This window comes from Didymosphaeria variabile (genome assembly GCF_027946475.1).
Source record: "Didymosphaeria variabile strain IMI 356815 chromosome Unknown scaffold_3, whole genome shotgun sequence".
In the NCBI taxonomy this organism is placed as follows: Eukaryota; Fungi; Ascomycota; class Dothideomycetes; order Pleosporales; family Didymosphaeriaceae; genus Didymosphaeria; species Didymosphaeria variabile.
Genome location: NW_026611622.1, coordinates 2,225,544 through 2,252,199, shown reverse-complemented (window position 1 = coordinate 2,252,199; position 26,656 = coordinate 2,225,544). Strand labels below are relative to the sequence as shown.

Sequence of the window (26,656 nt, the reverse complement as noted above, 5' to 3'; positions counted from 1 at the left end):
AGCTGATGACCATTCAGGACAGCTCGCTGCAGCGTCTGCCATGCGTAGGTACAATGTGTCCGATGGTATTTCCCCGATGTGTAAACACGTGGATTGATTCCTTTCTTCAACTCTTCGATCGATATTTGACGGGTCCGGTCAAGGTCATAGAAGAACTCGAAATCATGATAGGGATCGTATTGGCTATACAATCTGCCAAGTTCAAATCATCAGTGACTGCGATACCATAGTGCCGCGAAGTTCTAAGTGAGGGATCCATAGACTTCCAAAGTCCTATTGTCCATATCATTGCCAGTGTTTGAGAGGGACTTACTCGGCATCAAAGCACGGTATCGGTACCCACGCGAAGGCAAGTAAATCGAATCTACAATTCTTGGAGGCAGCTTCAGCTGGAGAGCTTCCGCAATTCGAGCTCGCGCCACTGGCTATGAATGTAGAAAGCGAAAGCAGAAGTAGCAGGAGGACCGTCGATAGAGCGAGGCTTATCATGAAAGCTGTAGAGTGTAGGGCCGATTTCCAGCAGATTTTCTTTGGCTTACGATCATCATGACTCGCCAAAGTGAGTGTCTCTTGGGACTCGTGGCTCGAAGGTACTGGGAAGTAGTCTCCGGGTCTTAGAGGCTCCATACCTCTACGTGGGTGGGAGGAGTGAAACTCGATGTTCAGGCTATGAGCAATGACCCAATAGCCAGTTGTAAAAAGACTAGACAAATGTTGAAAGCCCTTAGGTCCGGCGCTCGCTAACCTTCTTCATACTTGGTGAAGGCCTTCCCGGTATGATGACGACCTAGGTACACTTAGTGCTTATGCTTTCGTACCTGGATGCTCGACTGACTTACCCATGCGTGCCTTATACGCTACCCTGCTGCATGATTACTTGTAGTTCAGCCGACACGTCATGGTAAGCAGGACGGCATATTGCTGAAGAGCAGGGGTCAACATGCACCTCGATGCCCCTCACTTATCTCAAAAAAACATCGTGAGCAAAAAGCTGGGCGCTCTTCCCAGTACTTCCGGTCCCATTAGGCCTCAAAGTGTCAAAATTGGCTGTGTGCATGTCGCTGCCCCCTAGGATCAGTTGTGATTCTTGCGACAGATTTGATCCGTCTCAGAACTCACAAAGCCTAGCAGATAGTGCTTATGTTGAAGTTTTGTTGCCCAGAATTATAAAGTGAAGAAGACTACACGTTAAGCATTCTAACATTCAGATACTCGCTAGAATTATATGATTTTTCCCACTGTGGTGAAAGTTGCTACTGCCAATCAATAATTCCCTCACTGTACAGAGCGTAGCTTAATTGTACGTGTAAGTCAGTCAATAGTGCTCGGTTTGATCGACTCATCCCACCCCCGAATATCACGCTCTGGTGCTATCGACCATTCAACTAGTTTCTCATAATCTGCGTTCTCGTCAGTGGTAGCCTTCCTACATTAATCCGGCAACTCACTTCGGCACGTGTGTTGTACGCCCAGAGATCCAAGAGCTTTGCCTTTTGAGGGAACCCAATTATATGGTGATGGGGCCACGTCCGACGCGCACATGATGCTCTGCCGAAGAGAATCAAAGCAGTGGTCAATATGGGGCCTCTTCAATACCGCCTCGTTAATTATAGGATCAGGGTCCATATTCTTGTCATGGCCAAAGTACAGGTGCCTGATTGAATCTAGGCAGTGCATGACGTGGAAAACCGTGATGAGCACGGGAAAGTGATCTTCGTCGCCAGCGATTGGGATAGACTTGTTGGCCAATCTGTCGGCCTGTGACTTCGGTATCCGAACGACAGTTCTCGGGTAAAGTTTCGCCCATTCCTCGTCGGCCTCGTAACTGTCGCCCATGTACTTGGTTCTTTGGTCGCCGAAACCACTGGTGAAAATCTTGGTTTCGTATCCAATGGCCTCGTTTGCAGGCGCTAAAATTGAAGATTAAAATTGAGTTTGAATATATGGTACATTCTGTGAGTCTCACAGTAGACTAATTCTGGGAATAGAGGACTATTTGCCCCTCGATGCGCGTACTGATACGCTATAAAGCCCGCCAGCAGAAGATTCACGATTGCTGAGCTCAATAGTGACACAATGGACAGCCCATATCTTCGAGGCTCGGGAAGATGGAGTCGCCGTCTATCCTTGGTGAGGAATGCTTGAGCTTCATCGCTGGCATACCCATCTTCGGAAGATCCAGAAGCCTTCTCATAGACAAAGTCTGCATCCTTTCTGCGGGAGTTGAATATCCCCATATCTTCCGGTAAATGGTCGGAAAAAGGGTAGTTACGAAGTCGCGGGGGTATGAAGGCTCGTAACGAAGATTGTGATGGGGGACCGACAAAAGAGCATAAGACAAAGTGATAGAGGGTATGGAGACAGGGCTGGAGCATTGTCTAATCAAAGAGTGAATGGCCCATCTGAGCGCTTACACTTCCAATGTGTAATCATACATTCGATATTTTTGGCGCTTACACATAGCTTGAAGCTTGGTCGTGGTATATTTGTGCCCCGCAGTAAGCATACATATGGTATTGCTCACGCATTTGAACTTGTAGAAACAATAATCAAGATGCAGCATTATCACCCTAGGAGGAAGTCACCAGCGGGCTGGTCATCATCTACTTTGTAGACACCAACCTTGAAAACTTCGAAAGTTGGGTATAAAGTTTGCGACATTACCACTTTCTCTAGCTACATCACGTCACGACTTTGTCTAGTCTCCGGTGTAGCGGAGAAATTTTGAGGACCCAGTATCAATACGTCTTTCAAGATGAAGTTTTCAACGATCTTCCTCGCCGCTTTGGGCCTGATCACTTCGGCTGCCGCCGCCCCCGCTGCAGTAACCAAGAAAGATGCACTGGGAGAGAGGATTAAGGCAGATATCGAGGCAAGTTTCCATGTACAGTTTCTCTTTATCACTCGATTGACTCTATCACAGGCACGCACCCCGATCGGCTCATTCATCTGGCAATGGTATGGCGAAGATGACGCCACGGAGGAGGAAGCAGGCCCATCACCTGAGTACCACTGATTATCTGAAGGTAGAAGCCTTCGCATCTTTAGCAATATGGACTGTATTCTAACACAGGTTTAGAGCGTCCAAGTCTAGAGCGGACTCTTTATCGATGACAGGTTGATCGAGGGCAGCATGCGGCTAAATGGACTTTTGTTGACTGATTGAGCGGGAAAGGCAGGGTGGAAAGGGCTGCTTGAATTGGGACAGGCTGCGATGATCTTTTATTCGTGCTCTCGCTCTCCGCATCCGTAATCGTAGGAATCAATGTCACTCCTTCTATCCGAAAACAGCTTGTGGATCAATTACGGACAGTGTTTATATGTGCCACGGTATCTCTCCGATATGCAACACTCGCGTGATGTAGTTCACAGCGGAGCAACGAATGTTGTTGGACTTGACGGTGTCCACGTTAAGCTGAGGTGTTTAGTCTACTGACTTACTGCGATACTTCGCCTAACAATGAGGCCACGTAGGAATACCAAGATAGTTCATACAAACGTTTTCCCTCTCAAGTTGCTTCATGGACTTCTATCTTCTCATTCCGTCCCACTTGTTGTAGAGTAGCGGGTATCGCTTACGCTTCGGAGCGAATGTGGAGAAGATATGTTGAATGCCCATGGTCCTACCTCATATCGTTCGCTATGCGCACAGTTACGATGCAGCAGTTCGCATCCTCCCGACGCCAAGATTGTTCGCTGGGTGGGGTTGCTTGCTTACCATAATCCTTGCCGAGGAGTAGAGAACCTTCCAAGGTTAGGGTAAGCCTGCATATGCAGACTTACGCCCGCCGTTAATCCTGCGGATACGCACACCAGTTCACTGCCATGATCATCATGTGAGGAATGATCTGAGTTGACATCGGATCAAAGGAGCATTGTGGGTATCAATCCTGCATGTCAGAATATACCGGATGAAGCTCACTGCTGATAGTGTTAGCACGTGACTATGGTGGACCAGCGGCAAAGCTCGGGGCATGTTCAAACACGCGCGTCGTCCCGCAGACAGAGACCTCATTCTGTATGCATTCAATTTTTGCACACGCTCTGGTCAAAGCTCATTGTTGAAATGACCATTCGCTACCCATCCGCTGAGCGAGATGATTCGGAGGACGGTCTCCTAGGAGATGAGAAAAGAGGCGGAGTTTTCATACCTAGGCGAACCGCCAAACTTACCATCCTAAACCGCTGGTGGAGTTGGTTCCTTCAAGCTTTAGCCTTCACCTGTTCTTTGATGCTGTTCATCCTGTCGCAGTACCAGGAGCCTTCCGACGCTGCGTGTACACGTAAACTCAACACCTGGTGTTCGTTAGACCCGCAATCGATCCCGAACAGCTAGCTATTCGAGAGCCTACTTGTTCCAATGCTGACTTCTATAGCGCCGGTCTTCGACGCGGTAGAGTATCATGAGACGAACTTCCTCGGCGATTTCGAGCAGCCGTCCCCTTACCGAGGGCTCCCCACCCCAGAACTCGATTGGCAATGGGAAGAGTTGATAGAGGGGAGCGCTTTCACTATCCCGAAGGAAAAGCTGCACTTGTTCAATATAAGCAAGGAAACGATGTCAAGACTGTATCACACGGAGTCAGGCGGCCTAGCAGCGTCTGCTTGGGGCTTCCATCAGATCCATTGCGTGGTACGTCTATTTATAGGATCAACTACGTCCGCTAACGAAAAGGGTGCGTATCGCAGAATGTCTTGAGGCAAATCAGCTACAAGGAGGAATATCACAAGCAAGGCCGCTTGCCCCAGATTCTTACACAGGACCCGGACTATGGCCGCAAGCATGTGGGTAGGACTATCCTCCTCTTTTCTAGCCTTTCTTTTCGTACCCGAGGACCTGACATCCCCCAGATCATTGCATTGAACTCCTACGCCAAGACTTGGTGTGCAGGACGGACGTGACGCCTTATTTCATACTCAAGCCGCTGCCGGGTACACCGCCCGAAGCCCTGAAGGTCGACTTTTCCGTTCACAAGAAGTGCAGGGACATCAATCAGGCAAAGAATTGGGTTAGATCGAATATTGTAATTGAGAGTTTTAAGGATCCATTTGTGAAGGAGCTTGAGTTCACACCTGCAGTAATCAACATATAGCCTGCGGAGTGCGATATTTGCACTCAAATGACGTTCACGGATGTCTTCTCATGCACAGAAGAAAAGGGTCTGCTCTAGAGGCGCGTCTTAAGTTCAATGGCATACATCTGATAATATAGGGTAGCAAATAGCGTTGCATATATATCAATAAAGCTACCGAGTCACGTTTCTTGGGAAATTCTCTTGGAAAATAGGCGCATATGCACACAAGCTATTCTTCTTACTTGATGAGAGATAATTTTTATGTAGGACATATGTTGGCTCTTAGTGGATACTCTAAACGCTCGTAGCGGATAAAAAGAACCCTAGACTCTAGAATTGGGGTCTTTAGGCCCTTCCAGGATTTGGTTCGGGTGGCTATGTGAGGTTTGGTCAGGTATATGGGAACTGTTCGGCGTGCTGAATGTGGACGGACTCGACACTTGCTTCTCAGCGGGAACTATCTTTCCAACCTGAGTATCTGGTACATTGCTCTTGTATATCTAGACAAAAGTCTAAACTGCAATACCAAGAATACGGGAGCCCCACACTATCCCTTTCCCCATCTATCCCTTCTCCTGTTCTCAAAACCTACGTACCGAACATCCCTCGATCCCACCACCTAGGATGACAAATCCATCTTCGGAAAGACAAGTCATGCACCTGTCTGTTTCGATAAGTGCCTTTACCTACTGAAATAAGTTCGTTCGAGGGTCTGATAGCACGGCCGGGCCTAACGTGAGATTGTGGAAGGGTTATCCACTGGGTCTCTCTGAAACAGCAAAGTGGAAGAATGCAGGAATCCCTTAGCCAGCAGTAAACACCCACCACAGCGGCCGACCCTAGCGACTGAACGCGTCAAGCTGAAGGGGTGTTATTAGTATGTTATCACCTTGGTAACAACCTAGATCTTGTTGAGTCTATTCTATTATAAGCCCGCGTCAATAATACATGACCGATATCCATGGTATCCTATGGAATCAAGAAGTTCATCATCCGGTGTCGGCCACTATGCTATTTTGTATGCTTTTGCTAAGTCTTGTATGCCGCGGACTTGTCCAGTGTCGCTTCACCACCGATCACTTACCTAGCCCTTGCACTAATTATTATAGAGAAGATGATACAGATCATAGACAAGCATGGTTTTCCAGTCTCCATGTTCACATCGTAAGAGCTTCTCATGATCTGCAAGGTGTTCACATCAAAAGGGAGCAACAGTATCTCGATTGCGAAGGAGTGGTTGTTTTATTAAACATTATATGATATGGTTGCAATGCGAAGTTTAAGAGCTTGCAAAATCCTAAGGAACAGGGTGGTATCTTGCATGATAAAAAACACTTTTAGATCATTTCGTCCATTCAATCTTCCTCGATCTTGTCGTTGTCGTCGATTTTATCGACTTTTGGTCGACTGTTGGTTCGTATACCTCCCAGGATCAATGTCTTATCGAGAACGTATTCGTTGGACTCAACAAATACTCCTCAGTTCAGATCCTGGTGTTGCCCTGGCCGTAACGTTCGGGCTGAGGAATGCCGTGTCCGGCGGCGTAATAGCTGGCATACGCGGCATTGACGCTGCGGTGGTGCTCGGCAACATGGTGTTTGAGGTCCTTCCAGAGCTTCTTCATTGTGCTGTGGGAGTGCTCGTGATGGACTGGTGATGAAGGGCGGGTCTGGTCTGGGGTGTTCAATCCCGAGGTCATGGGTGTGGAAGTAGACGACGACATGATATTTGCTGGAGAGAGGCCGATAACCATGTATCTTTTCAATCAGAGTGTGGTAGTGTGGATGTAAAGGTAGTATGTTTGTTTGTTTGCTTGGTGAAAGTGTAACGATGTTTTGTTGTGCTGATGATAACCTTCGAGGCACGGAATGAGGTAGTTTTATACACATTGTCAAAAACAGATTTTTCTTCTCACCTCGCCTAGAATTTTCCTACTGATGCATCATCGAAACATGCAACACGTCTGATGAGGCTCGCCATTGCATCGTGACATGTGCGTGGCGCGCTCTCATGTCGCTCGACCAATCATGCTAAGCCGACGAAAGCCGCCCCTCGGTATCGATTCTTACCTGAGCGACTTGGCAATCCTTTCGAACGTACGAGAAGGTGCTGCACCTATAGGAGTTCGTTTTCGCAGGCTCGGTATTGTATTATGTATCGGAATAGAGGAGGCTTTTAATTTCGGGATCCGAATCCATTTGGTTGGCTGACTGGAAATTTTGTTGCAGTGGAGCCAATGGAAAAACTCTGAGCAGGCTCAGGCCTGGGGGGCTGGAAATAGGTGACCTTGACACATAACAATCCTTTAACGGCATCGTGGTTGTCACAGAACAAGAGGTGTGCGCGATCGAGTGGATGGCGCAATTTATGAGGAAATGTAACGTGGAGTGCAGAGATCTGCTTTACCGATCCTTCGGGTGTGTCCGCTGATCGCAGCATGGAAGAACATGTTCTAGTTCGTCGTGTCTGACTGGTATTTCCATTTCTAAAAGAGTTATCTCCGTCTTTAGATTTGTGCAGATCGTTGATTCTATCCAACGACTCAAGCGTGTGTGTGTGGCAGGAAGTTCTCCAGGTATGTCCGTGAGGTCGATGTTGTGCAAAAGGAGCCTCTTTAGAGTGCGTGAAGCAGACCTTCTACTTGCTATGTGACACGCTTCCGCGCGTAAGTTGAGGTCCGCGTCTTCGTCGATGGTGACCTATATCTGCCATCACAGCGTTAATTAATATGCACAGAATAGGAATGACGGTAAACAACAGTGATGCTGTAACTCACCTGCGCAGTGCCACGTCGTGCTGCTGGAAGCCTAATAAGGCGTAAAATACCTATCACTCCCTTCTCCTCGATATCAGAGTCAAGCTGACCACGCTTAAGATTTCCAGCTCCAGCACCTGCTACGAAAGGCGTCTGAACGTAATAATCGCAAAGCTGGATAATGACCTCTTGTTGGTCCTCGTGCACAGTGGTGGATGTCTGAGATGATGAGGCTGAAGTTTGCTCCCAATCTCTCACGAGAAGGGCACCCTCTCCATCGAAGGTTTTAAACCCTGGCAGACAGTGTGAGCCAAATCTGTCTTAGTTCATCCACTTGCCTACGCCCATGCTGACCAGGTAACTCAGCCACGGCTCTACAGGCGGGTCTCCATCGAGGGTGAATGCGTGGCCTAGCATAGCCGCACCGATAGCGACTGCCTCGGCCGGGTCAACAGTTAGGCTGAACACCGGCGCACTGCCAGAGTAGCCCTCCGCAGTAGCATGGATGATGGGAATTCGATTTGAACCTCTTATCAGGACGGCTTCGGAGATGGACTTTTTTCTTAAATTTGGCTTTTGTGAGTGCTTCCTTGATTAGACTTCTGGGATGGAAGCTTGGTACGACACTCTCCCCCTACTACAGGTTAATCAGGTACACAGACTTGACATGCTCTTAACATACAAATCCTGAGTCTGTGACCGTGTCTTTAAAACCTGATATATCGATGTTAATTTGATCAGGCAGTTGAGGGAGAAGGTCGTGCTTGGCTTGTTCCAGCACCCCTTCATATGAAGGATCCTTGGGGTCCTAACATTGTTAGTCATGACTCGAAACGCATCACAGTGACTGACACTCAAGACTGAGGTAGTTTTGGTGGGCTCTGGTAGTGTACTGAAAACCAGTGAAGTGTTTGCTATCCAGGACTTGAATAATGCATCGTGAGGTGATTTGGTGACTTGACCCATAAATCGTCTCCGAAACTGTAACAAAATACTGAATTGGCAATGTTGACACGTCCGTGAGAGTCAAGGCGTGGCTTCAAGAAGTTCAGTTTATAGTTTCAGTCACTGTGCATCGTGCGCACGTACACTTACTTCGTAGTCGAAAAAACCTCTTCTTCGTCGTTCTGATCTGACAGAAGACCCATCAATCTTGCGGTGAAAAAGGCAGCAACGGAAGCATGCGCATGCGCATCGCCTACATTTTCGAAAAAACCTTCACTAACGGCCAATATCGTTACATCGTGGTTCTGGTCCCAACCTCGTGCATGAGAATGTGGCGCTGGTCATAAGATGCGGGCTTATCGAGTTCATAGGCTATCGCAGCAGCATACGAATCCCTCGTTGGCCGCAACGTATCCAGTCCGGAGATGCCTTCAATGCTTCCTGTCAGTCTGTAAGTAAACGTGTAAGAACATACATACATATCTCTCAATGTAGCGTACCTTATGCTCCCAGTCGAAGTTAAAAGGCGCTGCTACGAGCGCTCGCTTTATCTCCTAGCCCAGTGCTTTTTCCGCAAACAATTCTACTCCTGCCCAGAAAAAAAAAATGCACTAATTTCCTCGACACTGTACTCCGTTTTGCCGCCAGCCTGAATTGCGGGTACCCGGATAGCGGGCACACTACCATCGTCATAAACTTCGTAGTGGTTGTGCTTCAGGTCATCCTTAACCTCGTCGTATGAGCGACCGATGAAATTTCTAAAATCAGTTATGACTCGCTCAGGGTGTTCTTTCAAGTATTTTCTCGCAGCTTCCCCACCAATAGTCCTTCTTCTGTCAGAGAAACGTATATGGGGATGGTTCGTTCGCCGTCGGTATCGGCCAAGACATGCGTCTTGCTGTTGATCCGCCTATAGTCTATCAGCATATAGGAAGACGTTGAAGCTGTTAGATTCAGGGTTTCCGGGGTCTTCACACACAGCTATGCGCGTTTACGAATCTCCGAAGTCGATTCCAATGGCATGATTCACATCGGTCAGCTCGAAAGCATCCTACTCATAGTGGTACGTGAGATCCGGATGAGCGATGAAAAGTTTGACTGCGCAGCTGTCCGTGCTTGCGCGTTCCACGGTTCCAGCCTAAGCGTCATCACCACTCAACAACAGCCCAAGTCAAATCACAGCCATCCCACGAACGTTGCCAAACAGCGCGTGATGGAAGTGCTGGAAGAGAGCGTAAGATAGGCGCGAGAACATAGCGGATGGCTAGCGCATCTCTCGCCGTCTCAAGAGGCCCCAGATTGGACGCTCAGTTCACTCAGCATAATCCTCCTTCAATCGATGGAATTGGAAGCATGCCGTGTTGTGCAGTTCGGAGGTCAGTGAACGGGGCGGTAGAGGGCAAAGGGTTAGCCGAAAGGACTAGCGCGATTCCCCAGTATGGTGGGCCATGTGACCATGGTGGCTTGAAAGTCTTTTGCCGAGCACCCCAGCCCGCTGCGCGCTTTTTGTGATAACCAAGTCTATCCTCCCGAACAACCTGCCGTTCACTCGGCTCCTGTCTCCACAATACCAGCCCTTCACCGGCAAGGCGGATTTCGCCGCTGACGGTCCTTCAAGCAACAGGAGCAGAGCTCGGAAGGCCATTGTGTCTCCGACGCTTCCTCAGATCCTATCAAAGTATCTACGTAAAGCAGGACAAGCTTGTGAGGAGGATGGCTGATTGTCCGGAACTTCGTTGTTTGCATTTTAGCGCACCGGCTATAGCGCAGAGATCGTTCATATCGTTCATCGTACCTCCATCACGGCAGTCTAGACTTTAGAGCTGCGCAGAAACTGACGCTATTCTCCCAACTCCCCGCACCGTTCACGCAGACCTTACAGTTTCCGGTCGGAAGCTGCGCTAAGTATGGTATGCATGCCAAGCCTTCTCACATGTACACCATAGTTTCTTTGGTAGACGTCATATCGAAGGTACAGTACTTAAATGCCCGTCTGCCTCAATTGGGCTGTGCTCCACCGACAGACATTTTCCGGTGGTCATCTGAGAGACTCCTATCCTCGCCATGGTTTTCCTATCTAAGGTCCTTACGACGGTGCTTGCCTCTATGGGGGCGAGCATCGTACTTGCGCAGACATCCACGCCGGCTTCCGGGAGTTCGAGTGCTGCATCTTCCTACACTTCCCCTGCAGCGTCATCAGCATCCTCAGGAACAGCTGCGGCATCATATGGGAGCTCAACCCCAGCATCTTCCGCCAACGGAATCTCAGCTACAACAACTTCATCAACATACTCGGAGTCGAACGTACCGACGGGGACGCCACTCCCTGGTAACTATGCAGGACCATTACGCCCACAGATCCACTTTAGTCCGCCTGTGGGATTCATGAATGATCCAAACGGCATGTATGTAGACCAAGATGGACTCTATCACTTGTATTACCAATGTAAGCTTTTGCAACCGAACTTAGTCAAAAGCTAAGCTTACAAATGGTACAGACAATCCTACCGATGTTGTAGCAGGAAACGTACATTGGGGTCACGCTACAAGCCAAGACTTATATGATTGGACCAATCAACCAATTGCTATATTTCCGGGTGAGCCGGGTGAAGGCATCTTCAGTGGGTCGGCCGTCATTGACGTGAACAATACGTCTGGCTTCTTCCCAAACCAAACAAATGGTGTAGTAGCCATTTATACCCTGAATACACCAGAAAAACAAGTACAAGAGATCGCACACTCATATGACAATGGATTCTCTTTTATCAAATATTCTGGCAATCCAGTCATCGACAGCAACAGTACACAGTTCCGCGACCCTAAAGTCATCTGGCATACCCCGACAGCACGATGGGTCATGGTCGTTGCTTACCCCGTCGACTTCGAAATTGGCATCTTCTCTTCTCCCAATCTGATAAACTGGACAGCTGAAAGCAATTTCAGTCATCATGGAATCACCGGGTTACAATACGAATGCCCGAATATGGTCGAGCTTCCTGTCGTTACTAGTGGTGAGAATAGCAGCCTGCCAAGCACACTCTGGGTCATGCAAATCTCGATCAATCCTGGTGCCCCTCTTGGGGGATCCATCACTGAGTATTTTCCCGGCAGTTTCAATGGCACACATTTCGAAGCTCTCGACTCGACAACGAAGTTGACCGACTTTGCAAAGGACAACTACGCCGGTCAATTCTTCTACAATATTCCGTCAGACCAAGACCAAGTCAGTATTAATTGGGCGAGTAATTGGCAATACACCAACATCGTTCCTACTGGACAGGAAGGCTTCCGGAGTAGTATGAGTATACCCCGTGGCCACTACATCGCCGATCTCGAGCGCTTTGGCTTAAGCCTGATAAGCTACCCATACAATATTTCCTCAGTCATCGATAGCGAGCTGGCGTCGAACTCTAGCCTCGGCAACGGTACCGTAGTAGTGGACTATTCGGGGGTAGAGTCCGGTGCTCTGTATTTCGAGGCCAACGTTACCAACCTCACCGACGCTTCATCACTTCAAGGAACCTTGAACTTTACATTCACGTCGTCGGCGACCGGCGAATTTGTCTCAGGAGGCACATTCATCTCCTCTGGCGATGTCTGGCTCAACCGAGGCCATATCGGAGCACTCTCTGATAACCCATTCTTCACAGCCAAGTTCTCCCAGACAGGTCTATACAATCCGAGTAGCGGCTCGTGGAACATTTCTGGAATTATTGACAGAAGCATCATCGAGGTATTCTTGAACGGAGGCGAACTAGGCGCCACCAGCGTCTTCTTCCCAACGCAGCCTCTTGATCTCATGTTTCTGAGAGTGGCCGGGCTAAACGAGAGCGCCAGTGTAAGTGTAGGGGTCTGGAGCTTGAGATCTACATGGCTTGGTCAGGCAGATGCCGGCGGTACCGTACTGGGGAATGTGACGACTGCGGGCATTGGTACTAACAGTTCGACCACTTCCACTTCAGCCTCAATGAAAGCTGCAAGGTTTTTCTAGGAGGCTGAAATTGAAAGGTGCCTAAAGCTATGGAAAATTAAGGGGCGGGGGGAGTGTGGATTCTTTGTAAAGCACCGATAAGTCCGGTTTAGGGTTTTGACCTCTCTACATATCTTTAAGATTCGATCGCTTCGGCGGTACCCTGCACACAGTCGATTCTGATGGCTGCGGTATCCGGAGTTGACTCGAGGACCAGTCCAATAGAAGTTTTGGCGCCTGAATCAATAGTGTGGACTGATCCGTCATGTTTTGCAGCTACTGATTTATGATAAGACAACCAAACTTGTCGAAACTATGTGGAAGCGTTTACATTCTAGTTTAGAAGGTTCTACGCGTAAAGTATCACCCACGCGAAAGCGAAATGCCAAGTCGTGTCACTTCCAATCAATGGCTGCAAACTGTTGTGGGTAACAATATCATTATCCTCTAGCTCCATTCCATTATACTAGTTCAATCTAAATGTTCGTGCCTATGAAATGCCCAACCCGAGATCTATAAAATGTAACAAAGAAGATGTTCCAGCATCATGCGATACCAGCGACATTACAAAAGAATAGACTGGCCGTCTAGTAGCTGTTGCCAGTGCCGTAGCCGGAACCAGAGCCCGAACCGTAGTTGCCTGCGGCGCTAGTAGCAGGAGAATACGCAGAGCTGGCTGGGGCGCTCGAAGCAATGGTCTGCAGTGTGGTGGCCGGGGCGGAAGGACCTGAGCCGTAGCCATTGCCGGCAGCACTGCTGGATGGAACAGCGGGCGCAGAGGGCGCAGAACCATAGTTATCCGCGCTGCTGGATGGAACAGCGGGAGCAGAGGGCGCAGAACCATAGTTATCCGCGCTGCTGGACGGGATGGAAGGAACAGAGGGACCCGAGCCATAACCGTTACCCCCGGCAGAAGGCGTAGGAGTCGGCATAGCAGCGTCGGCGCTGGAGTGGGGCTGCTGGCCGCCATAGGCTGCGAGATGTTAGTCTTGAAAGAATCGTATGCTCCGCAGAAGAACTTACAGCCACCGCCGTTGTTCGAGTTACCACCCCCGTATGAGCCACCGTTGTTCGAGTTTCCTCCTCCGTAGGCTGCGGCGAGTTAGCTATTGAGGCTCAGGTGTTCCATTCGCATTCGCGGAAAGACTTACAGCCTCCATTTCCGCTGCCTTGGTGCGAGCCGTAGCCGTTACCGTTACCGCTACCGTGGTGGTTGCCTCCTCCGTAAGCTGTTCGATGTCAGTATACCAACACTGTCTGCTTGTCACGTTCCGGGACAGAAACCTACAGCCACCGTGGTTGTTGTTGTTGCCCGAACCTTTGTGCCCTCCGTAGCTACCATGGCCCTTGTTACCTGACCCGTACGATCCATGGCCGCCAGATTGCTGACCATGACCGCTGCCTTGGTTTCCGTTTCCGTAAGCTACTTCAAGTCAGCAAACGAGATTGGTTCATGTTGCTTCAAGCAAAACATACATCCATGGCCTTTGTTGCCCGAACCGTACGAGCCGTGGCCGGCAGATTGATGACCATTACCACTGCCATATCCTCCGTGACCTGCGACTTCAGTCAGCTTTCTCTACCATAAGAAAGAACAAACGATGGTGTTATCGAAGACTGAGCGTTGCTCGACAATGTCGAAGGAAGGAGAGTGCGAAACTTTATCAGACTTACCAGAAGGCTTGGGCTTTCCTGAATGCCCTCCATAGCCTCCGTGTCCTCCGTTTCCGCTGTTACCACCGCCGTACGATCCGCCGGCAGATGGGGTAGGAACAGGAGCAGAAGCTGCTGCAGAGGACGAGGGGCCGCTGCCGTATCCACCAGTCGGGACCGAGACGACTACGCTGCTGCTCGGGACGTAAGGAGCGGCAGACGAAGATGGGACGGGAGCAGCATTGTAGCCAGCAGCAGTGGTAGAGACAGCTACTGAAGAGGAAGCGGCACCGCCATATCCATAACCCTCGGCCGAGGCGAGAGTAAGAAGCTGAAGAAGGAAGACGAGGCTGCTAAGAGCGCCAGCGGGCTTAGAGACGACGGCCATTTTAGGTATTAAGGTTGGTATTCGACTGAGCGAGTGTAGAAAGCGAGTGTGGGATGAAGGAAAGACTGTTGGAAGTAAAGAAGTGTAGTGATGAAGCTGGATGCTGCTGATGAGAAAGACTGGAACGCGAAGCCTGATGCTATATAACTTTTGCCCGTAGTCTCCATGTTTACTGCATCTGAGCGGCGCACTCAACACCGAGCACTATTGTTTCGACGAACAGGGAAACAAACGCCACGGCATGTTTCAAGAAACTCCGCTACGCGAGGCTCCGGGGCGAGTTCTGTGCTCTCGAAGGTCGGGGCGTAGTTCATTGTGGGGCTAAGCGGACACAAACGCATACTCTGATGGCAAAGCCCTTGGGCGCAAACGGTCAGAGCAGTTTGGGGCTCATCGAAAGGGTCGTGACAAGCATCGGACAAAGTCACGGGCAGGCTGTCGTAAGGCGAAGTGCGGCCCAGTCATGTGCGATTGGCTCGGTTCGCTTGGCTGAAGTCCGTCGTCCGCCGGAGGGATGGGGCGCCCTGATCTCACCCGCATCCGCATTGTGGACGAGCTCGACTTCCGAGGCCAAATGAAGCCATGGCCTGCAGCGTCGTGCCCCTTTTGCTGAGCACGTATCCGTTCCGGGGAGTCGACCATTACCAAGCGGGCTAGCAGTACGCTCGCGCGATCGCTCCCGCCTGAGAAGGACTCGGGAACAGTACAAGGCCCCCTCATTTCCGCCTCATCGTGTCGTGCGGTATGTTATTCGCGTTCAATCGCCTGTCGACTTGAATCTTCCTCTTCGGCCACATGCCTGCGGGATTGGAGAAGTCGGGGATCCTGAGCGCTCTCCGCACTTCCCAACCCCCAGCATGACCATCATATTCATTGCGTCTTTTGGATCGACACGTCTGTCATACTCAACGCCGTACCATGTCTCGGAATGCTCTTCCTGGCTGCGCTGGCTGGGGCCTGTCGAAGATTCACGGCTTGGTCGCGACATTGTTATCAAGATAGAACCGCCAGGTGTTCTCATGTGAGAGCCCAAGGTTTGCGACCTTCTAACGCGCCTCAATATGCTGCCGTAAAGTAACAAGGAACCGATTGGGAATCCGGCTTCTTGGAAGGCTTTCGATGGCTTTCAATGGCCCACGCCGCGATGGTCAAGACGCTCACTAGGCCTTCCTGATCAAGTGGCATCAGCTTACCCCAGCCTTGGACCTCCGCCGTATCCACTCCACGGATATTCAAGCAAAGCACATACCTTCAAGGCATGTATCTAATCAGTCACAGCTATCGAAAGCTTGCCTTCTGATGCGATTCTAGGTGGTGTCTCAATTCCATCTTCTCAAGCGCCTAACGAAATCCAACCAGACAGGGCCGTCACCATACCAACTCCTTCATCAACCGAACATCGTCCAGATTCCAGCAAAATTTCCCGTAACAACACAATTACATTAAGACAACCCCCACTCTTCCTCTATCCACCAAACACCAATCTTCTACTCTCCTTCCCGTCTCTCCAAGCTTCCAACACTCCCTCCGGTCCCAAATCCCCTTGAATACCCGCCGCTACCCTCAACCCCTCCGCTAACTCGCCCACCAACCACTCTAATTTCTGCATCCTATTCTCTCTGTCACTGTCTTCAGCGCCACCTTCAACATCCCCTCCCATCCTCCCCTTTGCTTTCTGCAAGTCCCGCAGCTTCCTGCTCCTTGTAGCTTCTTTCCTGCTCACCAAGAGCGGATGGTTGTCACTGAGAACGGCCATCGGCGATGTGGCAGCAGGTTTACAACTACGGCTCTCGGAGGCACGCGATGTAGACCTAACGGGGTTGATAGCGAGCTCCAGATCTTCACTCGCAAGCGGCTGCAGCATCTCTTCCGTCCACGTCGGGCTCTCCGTCAAAGTCGCCATCTGCTCATCCATCTCCTCCCCTGGGATCTTGATCCGCAGATGCTTCACGCCGCCGGCCTTTGTCGTTTCCTCCAAGCAACAAGCGGGGACTTGAGACTGTTCGTTGCCAGAATGACGGTCACTGGTGGAGTACTTGCCTTCTTTCCTACTCCGCACTTTCATCCCCTTCAACCCCTTCTTTCCCTTCTTCGGGGCGGCTTTCGCCTCGTGCGTTGGCGACGGGCCCGTCATCCGCAGAAAGTAATTGAAGTCGTTCAGCCTACTGCTAGCTAGTTCCTCATGGCCTAGAATCCGAGGTGCGAGCTTTCCGGATGCAGAGGAGGTTGAGCGGCCGTGTTCTTGGGGTGATATTGGTAGCGGCTTGCGCTGCAGGCTCTTGGGGATGGTGTCGGTGCGCTTATCGTATGGGGAGTATTGGCCTTTAGCTGCGGAGGTGAAGTCGCTTTGGATGGAGAGAGAGGAGGCGGTTTTGGGGACATCGGGTGAGATTGGGGTGTTTGGGGTATTCATTCTGCTAAGGCGTTCGGGGTTGCGTTCGGGGACTCTAGGGGTGGATTCTTCCAACGCTGGGTGATCTGCCTTGGTAGATGCAGTTTCTTCTTTTGGGGACTCGCGAGGTGACGAACTCGTCTGTACTTGGTCAAGAGGCGTCTCTGGTATTGATGAAGAATTTCCGTGAAGTTCCATCGACTGCTGGTGAGCCTCCTGACTATCAAAATACTCATTGATTGCCAGGAGTGTAGCCGCCTCGCTGATATCATTATCGATATCGACATGCGGAGGTAAAGGATCGACATCGCTACCTGTCACCTCGCGACGATGATGCAAGACCAGCGGCTCTAGAGGCGCATGACGACCCAAGTCTGTAACGACAGGTATTGTGACCTTGTACGGTGTTTGCCTTCGGCGACGTTTGCTGTTAGCAGTCTGAGGTCGCAGCTTCACTGTACTGGCCGATGTGCTAGGCCTAGATTCATCAAATGATGCTGGCTGGTGTGAAATAGAAGCATCCAGCGATGCGTTTCGACCCAGAAAAGTCCTCAGGCTTCGCTTGCTGATACCAGTTTGCGAGGACTTGATTGAAGCTGCGGCGCTCGAGCTTTGACTGCGGCGTTGACTCGGTAACATCACTGGTATAACGGGTACTGTAGGTAAAGGGTGCATGATCTTGTCGAAGTATAAGTCTTCCTTCTTCCTTGATGGAGATCTTGCGCACTCACTAAAGGGTTCAGGGATATCTCCCTGCTATCCAACTCAACCGGCGTATTTGAATTCGGCTTTCCACTCTGTTCGACTCCAAACGACCCAAACGACGAATGCTGTCCACCACTATGGCTTTGCAAAGTCACCGTATTATCATTCGAGCTCCCTCTATAACTTGCATACAGCCTCCCAAACTCCTCTTCAGAAGCCGGACGATGCGAGAGTTTGAAAGATAAATGGACTTCATGATTGCGCGGGGTATGGTTGACAAAGGTTCCACGGCGTCGTTGTGCGAGTGTATGCTCGTCGACGGGCTTCTGCGGCTGCTGGATTTCCGACGGCTCAAAGCTAGCCGCAGGCTGGGATTCACTTTCTTTGATGAAGTCCGCTGACCATGTTGGATGGCATCCGGTGGCGTGCTTGAGTATGGTTTCCTCTGTGGCCTTTTCCCATGCGCGCTCTTCGTGGTAGTGTTGCTCTGCTGCTCCCGCGTATTCGAATGCACTAATTCCAGGGTGTCCTAGCATCTTCAAGCAGGTAGCCGAACAGCTATTGCAATGACCATCAGAGGGAGCTCAGGTACGTGCATGCAAGCTGCGCATCCATCCGAAGGGGAGCCATGGCCGGCACTTATGCAACCCCAGCAGCAGAGACAGCCAACTTCGCTGTTCTGGCCGGGTCAAAGCGTGCAGCGCGTGCGAGGAACGCCTGGCCCAGGGGCGTGCTACGAACGGCAAAGCTGTACAATGCGTCTGCATCGGAGTCGTACGCGATAACTTTGGCGTGAAACGACCATGCGCGGTGCCGGGCTTCCTCATCTGACTCCCCATAACGACAGTGCCGTCCCAAGCAGAGTTTGCCTGTACGCGAAACTGCACAGGAAACCAGCCAAGCCGTAGCTTTGGCATGCCAAAGCACATGCCGAGCCCACCTCTCCCACGAGGAATCCTCACGTCTATATCCGCAACCTCCACACATGATTCCCCCTCAACAGCACGCGCTCGCAGGTGGGGAGAACCCGATCGACGTTACAGTCGCTCCGACGCGCTCTCTCGCGAAGTGCGCGCAATCGAAAGTTCCGAAGAGGCCTATCCTGTCGTACAACATGGCCGTGGAGAAGGGCGCAGATGGATGCAGATGGGTCCCCTACCTTCACGTAGCGCCAAAGGTTGCACGGCAGGTAGTGACGGCGAGTGGAGGAGTTGCACGCGGTTGGAGTGAGACACACAGGTATGTCTTGTGCTGGACGAGAGGAGGAGCTGAACGAGAGGAGGAGAGGGGAAAGGCAGTGCGCCCACGGAGGTAGATAGATGGTGGGAAGTGAAGATGCCGCGGCAGCTGTGCTAGCACTGTGCAACGGCACGATTTGCGTCGTCGAAAACACATCTTGGCCTCAGCTAACGGCAACCGAGTCACCGAGGGCGTCCAACGAGCTGTCACTCACGCTTCTGAACAATTGGTCAAAGGCAACGTCGCACCGCTGCCATCGTCACCTCGTCACACAGCGCCCGTTTAGGAAGGAGGCTCCCTCCTGCCAAAGGTAGAGGGCGTAGAGTAGCACACGAGGGCTTGTTCCGCAAGCCTGGTTATTCCAGCTGCGTGTCAAAGTCAACCAAAGTCAGGGGTCGGAGAATCTCAGCCACCACCCCCGAACGCGTTCGGTGGCAGCCTACCTGAGATTCGAGGACTGGACTGCCTGTGCTACCGTCTTGAGGGCTGGCTCTCTTTGGTCCTTCGACCGCTATCACTATGTAAATTGAACAAGTACAGTATCAAAATCGTGTTTCCGCGCAAGACGCCAAAGCACTCTCTTCAAACGCCTGAAAATGCTGTCTTCAGGGCATGGTCCAACAAACGCCAGTACAGGACTCGAATTTGCCTCAAAGCAATCGCAGATCAACTGCTCCGCTTCATCTTTCTCCCTTCTATCCTCTCTGCCCCGATCCCTACTTTCTTGGCCTGCTGGGTGGATGGCTGACCAACGGATTCGGTGTCGGTCTAGGTTTCTTCCTTCGCGGCGCCTTCTGCCGCTGTACACCTTCCATGGGCTCCGGAGTCGCAGAGTTTGACGTGGCCGCACTTCCATTGAGTGTGTCTGAAGCTGCATCTGCATCGGACATATCCACGTCTCCGCCGCTGTCGTGAACGCGCTTGCGGCTGCCGTTCTGGTTGGGCTCCTGCTTGATACGAGCGTTGTGGACTTCTTGCATGGCATCCGGCTTGCGGTATTCCTGTCTGACGTGCACGTTGCTGGTAGGCTCCTGCTTCATGAACGGTTTCTTCCTGATAGGGTCATTGTTGATGGGTGGATTGTTGTCCATGTCCATGGGTACCGGAACGGCTTCATCGAACATGCCGGGCTTCGCCGGATACGCATCCGAATGCTTGTTCAACATGTTCTGCAAATTGCCAGTCGTGTAGCGATCACGGCGTTGCGCATCCTCCACCAGCAATTTCCAATACTTGCCACGCATGAGCGATTGCGAGTTACCCAACACCCAAAGCGACGATTTCGCACGCGTGAGACCGACATTCATGCGTCGAATGTCTTGCAAGAAGCCAACGCCGCCGGAAGGAGCGGCACGCACACACGAGAAGATGATGACTTCGGCTTCACGGCCCTGGAAAGCATCCGTGGTGTTGAACATAATGTCCCTAGTAATTCCAGTGCCGTATTGTGCGCTGAACTTGTTCTTCAAATACTGCAATTGAGACTTGTAGGGCGTGATGATACCCACCTTCCCGCGGAAGTCGTGATTCGGGTAATCGTTGATTAGTCGAGCATATAACTGCATGGCAATATTAATTTCGTTGACGTTGATGAGCGAATGGCCTTTCGATTGATGTTGGCCTTGTACATCGAAGAATCGGTAGGGACCCAACAGCCAGCTCTTGTGCCAGGGTTGTTTTCGGAGCGCAGCCATGTCACCGCCGTCGACGAGTCTACCGTCGTAGAAAGTCCAGCTAGGATAGAAGCTGATCTCGGGGTGCATGCGATACTGTGTGTCGAGAAGATGGACATGGTTGGGATGGTTCTTTTGCATACGAACGAACAGACTCTGCTCGTACTGGAACGCAGCCGCTTCTTTCGAAAAAACAGTCGGCGGTAGTTGCTTAGGGTCACCAACCAGAATACACTTCGCGCATCCATATTTGAGAGGAATCAACGCGCTCATCTCCACGCACTGTGCGGCTTCGTCGACGATGACAGTCTCGAACTCGATAGCCATGTTCTGGAACATATCGTGCCCACTACCGCTGAGCGTCGCACACACGATATGCGCATCTCTAAGAACTCGCTCTTGCTCTCGTCGCCGCTCGATGTCCTTGTTTCGATATGCCAGCTTCTGGTCGTCCTTGGCAGTATCGATCTGCCTTCCCAGTTGTGCCTTCTCTTTCCGTAGGGTGTGGAACTCATTCTCGATCTTCTGGAGAGCTTCGCCCTTAAATTCGCCAGAGTCCATCTGTTGGCGCACTTCGTTCAGTTGGGCCGAGACACTTTTGTGCTGGGCGAAAAGCTTTTGTGTGGCCTCGTTGTCGTTGTCATTGCTGCTGACACCCAGCTTTTTGCTCACAAGCTCTTCGAGCGTAACGTCCTTCACGTTTTCATTCATTGCGTCGCTCCTTCCGAGACGAACGATGTTGACTTTGTGCTCAACGCCATCCGATGTCTTGATTCCGGCTTTGAAACGCATGACCAGCTCGTCAACAGCGGCGTTACTCGGCGCGCACACAAGCAACTTCTTCGCAGCGCTGTCGTTCAGGTTCTGGCCAGGCATCGGTACAGCTCGGGCACCCTTCTTGAGACTGTCTGTTAAAATCGTGCCTACAATAGCTGTAATAGTCTTCGTCTTTCCGGAACCCGGGGGACTGTTAATCTGTCAGTATGTGCTTTCGTGACGAAATAGTAGCGTACCCTTGAATCAACGTAAAAGCATCGTTGTCGAAAGCTGACTTTACAGCCTTCGCTTGAGCCTTGTTCAAATTGTAATTATGCATCAGCGGATCGATTTGTGCGTCCTTGTACGTAAGGAGAGGAGAAGGCTTCGCGTGAATAATCTCATCACACAGATCGTAGTATTGCAGACCGTGAAGAGCAGCGTACTCGCGTTCCAGTGGCGTTACGGACTGGATTTTCGTGCCGAAAACCGCCATATTCGGGTTCAGTAGCGACGACATGGGGTTTCCGGAAGGCATGACGCGGTAAGAGACCTCGATGTGTCCTTTCTTAGGCTTCCTCTGGAAGATCCTAGCCAGACAGTGAGGCTCTTGCGCAGATGGTTTGTTAGTCTTCGACAGAAGGACAACGTCGCCCTCCATTGCCTGGATGTCCTTGTTCTCAATTTGAGTCATAGTGGTTCCGATCTCCATGAACGCATCCACTGTCGAACGCTGCGTAATGCGAATCTCATAGGGTTTGGACGTGAGCTCCTCGCGCGCTTTGACGAACCCTTGCCATGCTTCGAGCCTCAGCAGGCCACCAAATGTGTTTTGATAATCATCCGGCGTGCGGAAGGTATCCACAACTCCAGCGTAATTGCCTTGCGATGTTTTTGGAGGGTAGACGCCCTCATGGTAATAGTCCCATCCAAGAATAGTTTTATGCAACGGCGTTAAATCTGGCGCAAGACGAGCTCGCATGTCTTTTGCAGACCGGTGTACTCTCCGCTTCTTGACTGGCATGGGCACCTTGACGATATCATTAGTGATGTTGGTCTTCGGTCCAGCCTTGCCCGGTCTGTTCGTGATTCCAAACAGCTCATCAACGTCAAACTCGTCTTCATCATTATCAGACTCGTCCGACGAATGCATCAAGCCTTCTCCCTTCGGAGCAGTATCTCTGTCTAGCACGCCAAGACCTGCCAAAGCAGAGCCCGCTTCCGCTGTAGCACCTCCAAGGCCACGCTCTTTCCTAGCCTTCGCAATAGCAGCCTCTTTCTCCTTCTTTGTACGTTCCAATTCGAGCTGGCGTTTCCGCTTGAATTCGGCAGCCTGGGCATTCTTGGCCTCGTCGGCCTTTGCTTGCTTCGCAGCTTTCGCAGCCTTCATCAAGTTGAACTCTCGATTCTCTTTGAAGGCCATCGCGCCCGGCGTCATGGCCTTCATCAGTTTTGCACGCGCATCTGACTCTGTAGTGGGTGCTTTCGCGGCACCACTTCCGATAAAAGTGCTGATCGAAGCTTGTCGTGGTTGCTTGGGTGCTTCTTCCTTAATCATAGAGTGGCCAAGGTGGGTCTCTATCGCTCGTTGCAGCTCGGCCTGTTGATTCCGGCTCAGGTTCGCTTTGACTTTGCCGAGGACTATGTCCATCATGAATGCCAGCGTGTCTGGATCGATTTCGATCGAGACAGCGCGGAGACGGACGAGCAACTTCCCAATGAGCGTGACGGACTTGCTTGAGAGATACTCATCGCGGAGACGCAACCACCTCTTTGCCTCGACCATCGTACCTGCTGGAAGTTGCAGTAATTCTTTCAATAATTCGTTGGTGTTGGACTTCTCCTCATCTCCTTGCGTGGAGGGGTCTAGAGCTGAGGCAAACACACTGCATTGATCGAAAAGGTAATCCGCGAACTGCATGACATCGCGACAGAAATCTTTCATCATGTCCTTCTGGTACACGCCTAAGTTGCTCCACGGCTCAGTGGTCGCAAAGAACATCGTAAGCGTATTCCACAAGTTCTTCCAGAAATTCATTGTGATACCTCCGTCTCCTCGGTCGAATTGTCGAGATCTCAATATCCCATCTTGGGAATTGCAGAGTACGTCGATGATGTCGGTGAGTGTCCTGACCATGCTGCTTGCGGGGGCAAAAATCCGCTTGCGCGTGACTAGACGACAAGAGTCTGAAATCCCGACGAGGACATACTTGTAATGTGTCGTGAGAATGCATTGCAGAGCATCGCGCCGTTCGTCTTGCTCAGTGATAATCTTCAACAATTCGATAGCTGAACTTCGAGTATCCTCTGTAGAAGAAAAAAGAAGGGATATTATCGCAGAAGCAGCGGCAGGCTGTTTAAACAGGTCATTGAGTTGCTCCGGTTTGAATTCGGTCATTCGATCGACAACATCCGTGATTGACTTCGACAAGAGTTCGAATCGGCCGTTGAAATGCTTGATTTCCACGGGCTTGTTATCGTACCCAGTCTTCCACAGACATTCTTCAAGGCCGATGAGACTTCTCCCTGCAATCAACAGATGCGTTGCGAGATCGACGTTTTGTGCGTCAATCGCTTTTAGAACGGCGGTCCATAAAGGCGTTGAAGGAGGAGTCTCCTTGGGTGAGGGTTTATCCGCAGCAATCAATTGTTTTTCGATGTGCAGCGAAGTCGCCTCAAGCGTGAAAGCGTGCTGAATGGTGGACAGGAGTAATCGTCGATCTTCTTGTGCCTCGAGACGCTTCAGGCTACCCACAATGAGCTCGATATGGGTCGATAGTAGATCGAGCATGCTGTTGACTGTGGGCTGGCCAACAAAGTTGGCTTCAGACTTACCTTCGCACATTTTGCGAAAAGCATAGTCCAAGACGCGTAGCCCTTCCTTAAAGCAGAGAGCACGCCCTGCACGCGAGTATTTGTCCGATTGGAGATGGCCAAACAGTGCATTCGCAAAGGCGCGAACGGCCGGTGGAAGGATTGTTGGCTTGATGGAAGTAAGAAAAGGAGCGCTCCAGCCAAAGGCGTTGCGCAAGAGTTTCATGTCCTCTTCTTTATCCTCGGATGCCGCGAGCAACATCTGTTTGAGGATAGGACTGCTGAAGACTTGTTCGACAATAGTAGCCGTAGACGTTGTAATGTCATTTATAGCATCCCAGAAGTCTGTGGGCGACACTTCTAAGATCGTCTTCATGGTATCGACCACATTGACGAAGCCTTCAGAATCAAGATGTAAGTGGTCTAGCAACAGGCGATAAAAGTTGCCTTCTAGGTCACGAAGTGAGCTGGTAATGAGCTCCCTGTCCAATTTATTGACAATGAGTCTCACACCAGCCCAATATAGAGGAAGGAAGGTACGATCAAGGTTCGTCATCTGCACCTTCATCATGGCGCTCACTAGATGATCCCTCACTGCCCAGTCGAATTCAGACTGAAGTATGCGCCGCTTGAAGGTGAACCAAGACGCAGTAGCCCACTTCTGCCTATATTCGTTCCGACTGAAAAGAAACCGGGTCATCGCAGGCACAAACGTCTGAAGCTTGAGACGCTTTTTGGACTGCACGAGCTCGAATGGTCCATCAAAATGCTGCTGCAGGAGCTCTTCGTTCCTAATCATGGCATCGCAGCTTAGAGCCTCAAAGATAGCGTACACCGCTTCGGTGGGCAAGACACGAACTCCACGTTTTTGGGGATCAGTATCACGAAGTACTGAGTGTGCCTCGTCCAATCCCCGCTGTATACGACCTAAAGATTGGTTGTCGACCGTCTGCAAAAACACATGGACATGCTCTTCATCAAATTGCCTAATTGTGTCAGTGCAGGCCTGCATCCACCTTCACCGTAACACGTACTCGAACAGACTCTGCCGCCATTCTGCGCGAGATTGGTGGTATACGCGCACGCAGACATCACAGGACGTCATGAGCTTGTCTAACCGCTCCAACATCCATGCTTTGTGTGGAGCCGCATCATCTCCGTCGAATGCCATAATCTGAAGGGCTCCGAGGGTAAGCCATTTTCGCTCCTCGGCTTCTTTGACCTTGGCCTCTCGCTCTTCTACGGCGGCGTGGCCTTGGTCCGCGCTGGGATCGGCTGCGATGTCTTCGGCAAAGTATACGGATCCGTCGTCGGTCGTCTCTCGCGGGCAGAACAGATGTTGTTCTTCGGGGAGCGCTTTGAGCTCGCTATGGAGTTAATGTTATCAGCATAGTGTTGATGCAGGTCAGTAGTGATGTGTCTTACTTAATGCGCTCCAAAATCTCCGCCATGCTTTCTGCAAACGCGGCCGGTGCTCCCGCCCGCAATACTGGCCTCCCCACAATTACCAGCGCATTACCAGAGTGACAAGACGGGAACAGGCAAGCTGCTTTATATCACAGCGTTTGGGAAGGACGGGCAAGCAAGTGACTGCAGCTCGGTGTCGGGCGGAGTGCTCTTGTTTTTCAGAGGTGGTCGAGCCAACGAGCGACAGCGGGAGTTTGAATCTCTAGCCGGCAGCAGGCTTTTTGTGGAAAGAATTCGGAAGCAGCAGCTCTTACGGTAAAAGAACAGTCTGCCTTTCGCGTGGTGAGAGAAGTGTGTCTAGGTTGAAAGAGCAGTGAGTGGAGCATAGATCAAGTCAATGAAATAAGCATGGACCCGGTACAAAGGGTCAAGCCGACGCCGCGGGCGTGACGCGAAAGCGCGTTCTCGCTGCCAAGGCTATTTAGCCCGCATTTTCTCCGCCTTGCCCAACGAGATGGCCCATACTCATCTGTCGCAGCGAAGATGTAGCGTCTTTTATAACTATCACACCACGTACGGTCAGTCACAGTTTCACAGAGCCAGGCTTACATATGTAAAAACTCATTTGAGACCTGCGAAACACAGGCAGTCATTATTATCTACAGCCCCCTTTGAGCACGGGTATCCACCCTCTGCCTTAAGTCACCATATCCCCCAAGCCATTCCCAGAAGCAGAGATATATCACAAAACGAACCGAGCAATGTCGAGGCAACACAGTGGTACCGAGCTGGAAACAAGCCATCGCCCGCTTGGCAACGCGCGCGGTCCAAGCTTTCAAACCGCTCCAAAGGCCGTTCTTCGCAGGATGAACCGGAAGCCAAGA

General features: G+C 51.0%; 6 protein-coding genes across 6 annotated transcripts; 2 read left to right on the top strand and 4 right to left on the bottom strand.

Annotated features, from left to right (window-relative positions):
* Positions 1-1,431: 1,431 nt before the first annotated feature.
* Positions 1,432-2,167, bottom strand: N0V89_004096 (uncharacterized protein; the record flags this gene model as incomplete). Its single annotated transcript, XM_056212887.1, has 2 exons — positions 1,432-1,910; positions 2,164-2,167. The coding sequence occupies 2 exons, from the start codon at positions 2,165-2,167 to the stop codon at positions 1,432-1,434; spliced, it is 483 nt and encodes a 160-aa protein (XP_056073195.1).
* Positions 2,168-4,360: 2,193 nt separating this feature from the next.
* On the top strand, positions 4,361-5,093 carry N0V89_004095 (uncharacterized protein; the record flags this gene model as incomplete). Its single annotated transcript, XM_056212886.1, has 3 exons — positions 4,361-4,633; positions 4,690-4,789; positions 4,852-5,093. The coding sequence occupies 3 exons, from the start codon at positions 4,361-4,363 to the stop codon at positions 5,091-5,093; spliced, it is 615 nt and encodes a 204-aa protein (XP_056073194.1).
* A 6,067-nt stretch (positions 5,094-11,160) lies between these two features.
* INV1 (Invertase) lies at positions 11,161-12,766 on the top strand (the record flags this gene model as incomplete). Its single annotated transcript, XM_056212885.1, has 2 exons — positions 11,161-11,221; positions 11,274-12,766. The coding sequence occupies 2 exons, from the start codon at positions 11,161-11,163 to the stop codon at positions 12,764-12,766; spliced, it is 1,554 nt and encodes a 517-aa protein (XP_056073193.1).
* A 566-nt stretch (positions 12,767-13,332) lies between these two features.
* Positions 13,333-14,786, bottom strand: N0V89_004093 (uncharacterized protein; the record flags this gene model as incomplete). Its single annotated transcript, XM_056212884.1, has 6 exons — positions 13,333-13,718; positions 13,769-13,837; positions 13,897-13,974; positions 14,034-14,168; positions 14,222-14,302; positions 14,420-14,786. The coding sequence occupies 6 exons, from the start codon at positions 14,784-14,786 to the stop codon at positions 13,333-13,335; spliced, it is 1,116 nt and encodes a 371-aa protein (XP_056073192.1).
* Positions 14,787-16,251: 1,465 nt separating this feature from the next.
* On the bottom strand, positions 16,252-17,376 carry N0V89_004092 (uncharacterized protein; the record flags this gene model as incomplete). Its single annotated transcript, XM_056212883.1, has 1 exon — positions 16,252-17,376. The coding sequence occupies one exon, from the start codon at positions 17,374-17,376 to the stop codon at positions 16,252-16,254; it is 1,125 nt and encodes a 374-aa protein (XP_056073191.1).
* Positions 17,377-19,838: 2,462 nt separating this feature from the next.
* SEN1 (DEAD-box type RNA helicase) lies at positions 19,839-25,816 on the bottom strand (the record flags this gene model as incomplete). Its single annotated transcript, XM_056212882.1, has 4 exons — positions 19,839-21,762; positions 21,809-25,351; positions 25,400-25,732; positions 25,791-25,816. 4 exons carry the CDS (start codon positions 25,814-25,816, stop codon positions 19,839-19,841), a joined length of 5,826 nt encoding a protein of 1,941 aa, XP_056073190.1.
* Positions 25,817-26,656: the final 840 nt, after the last annotated feature.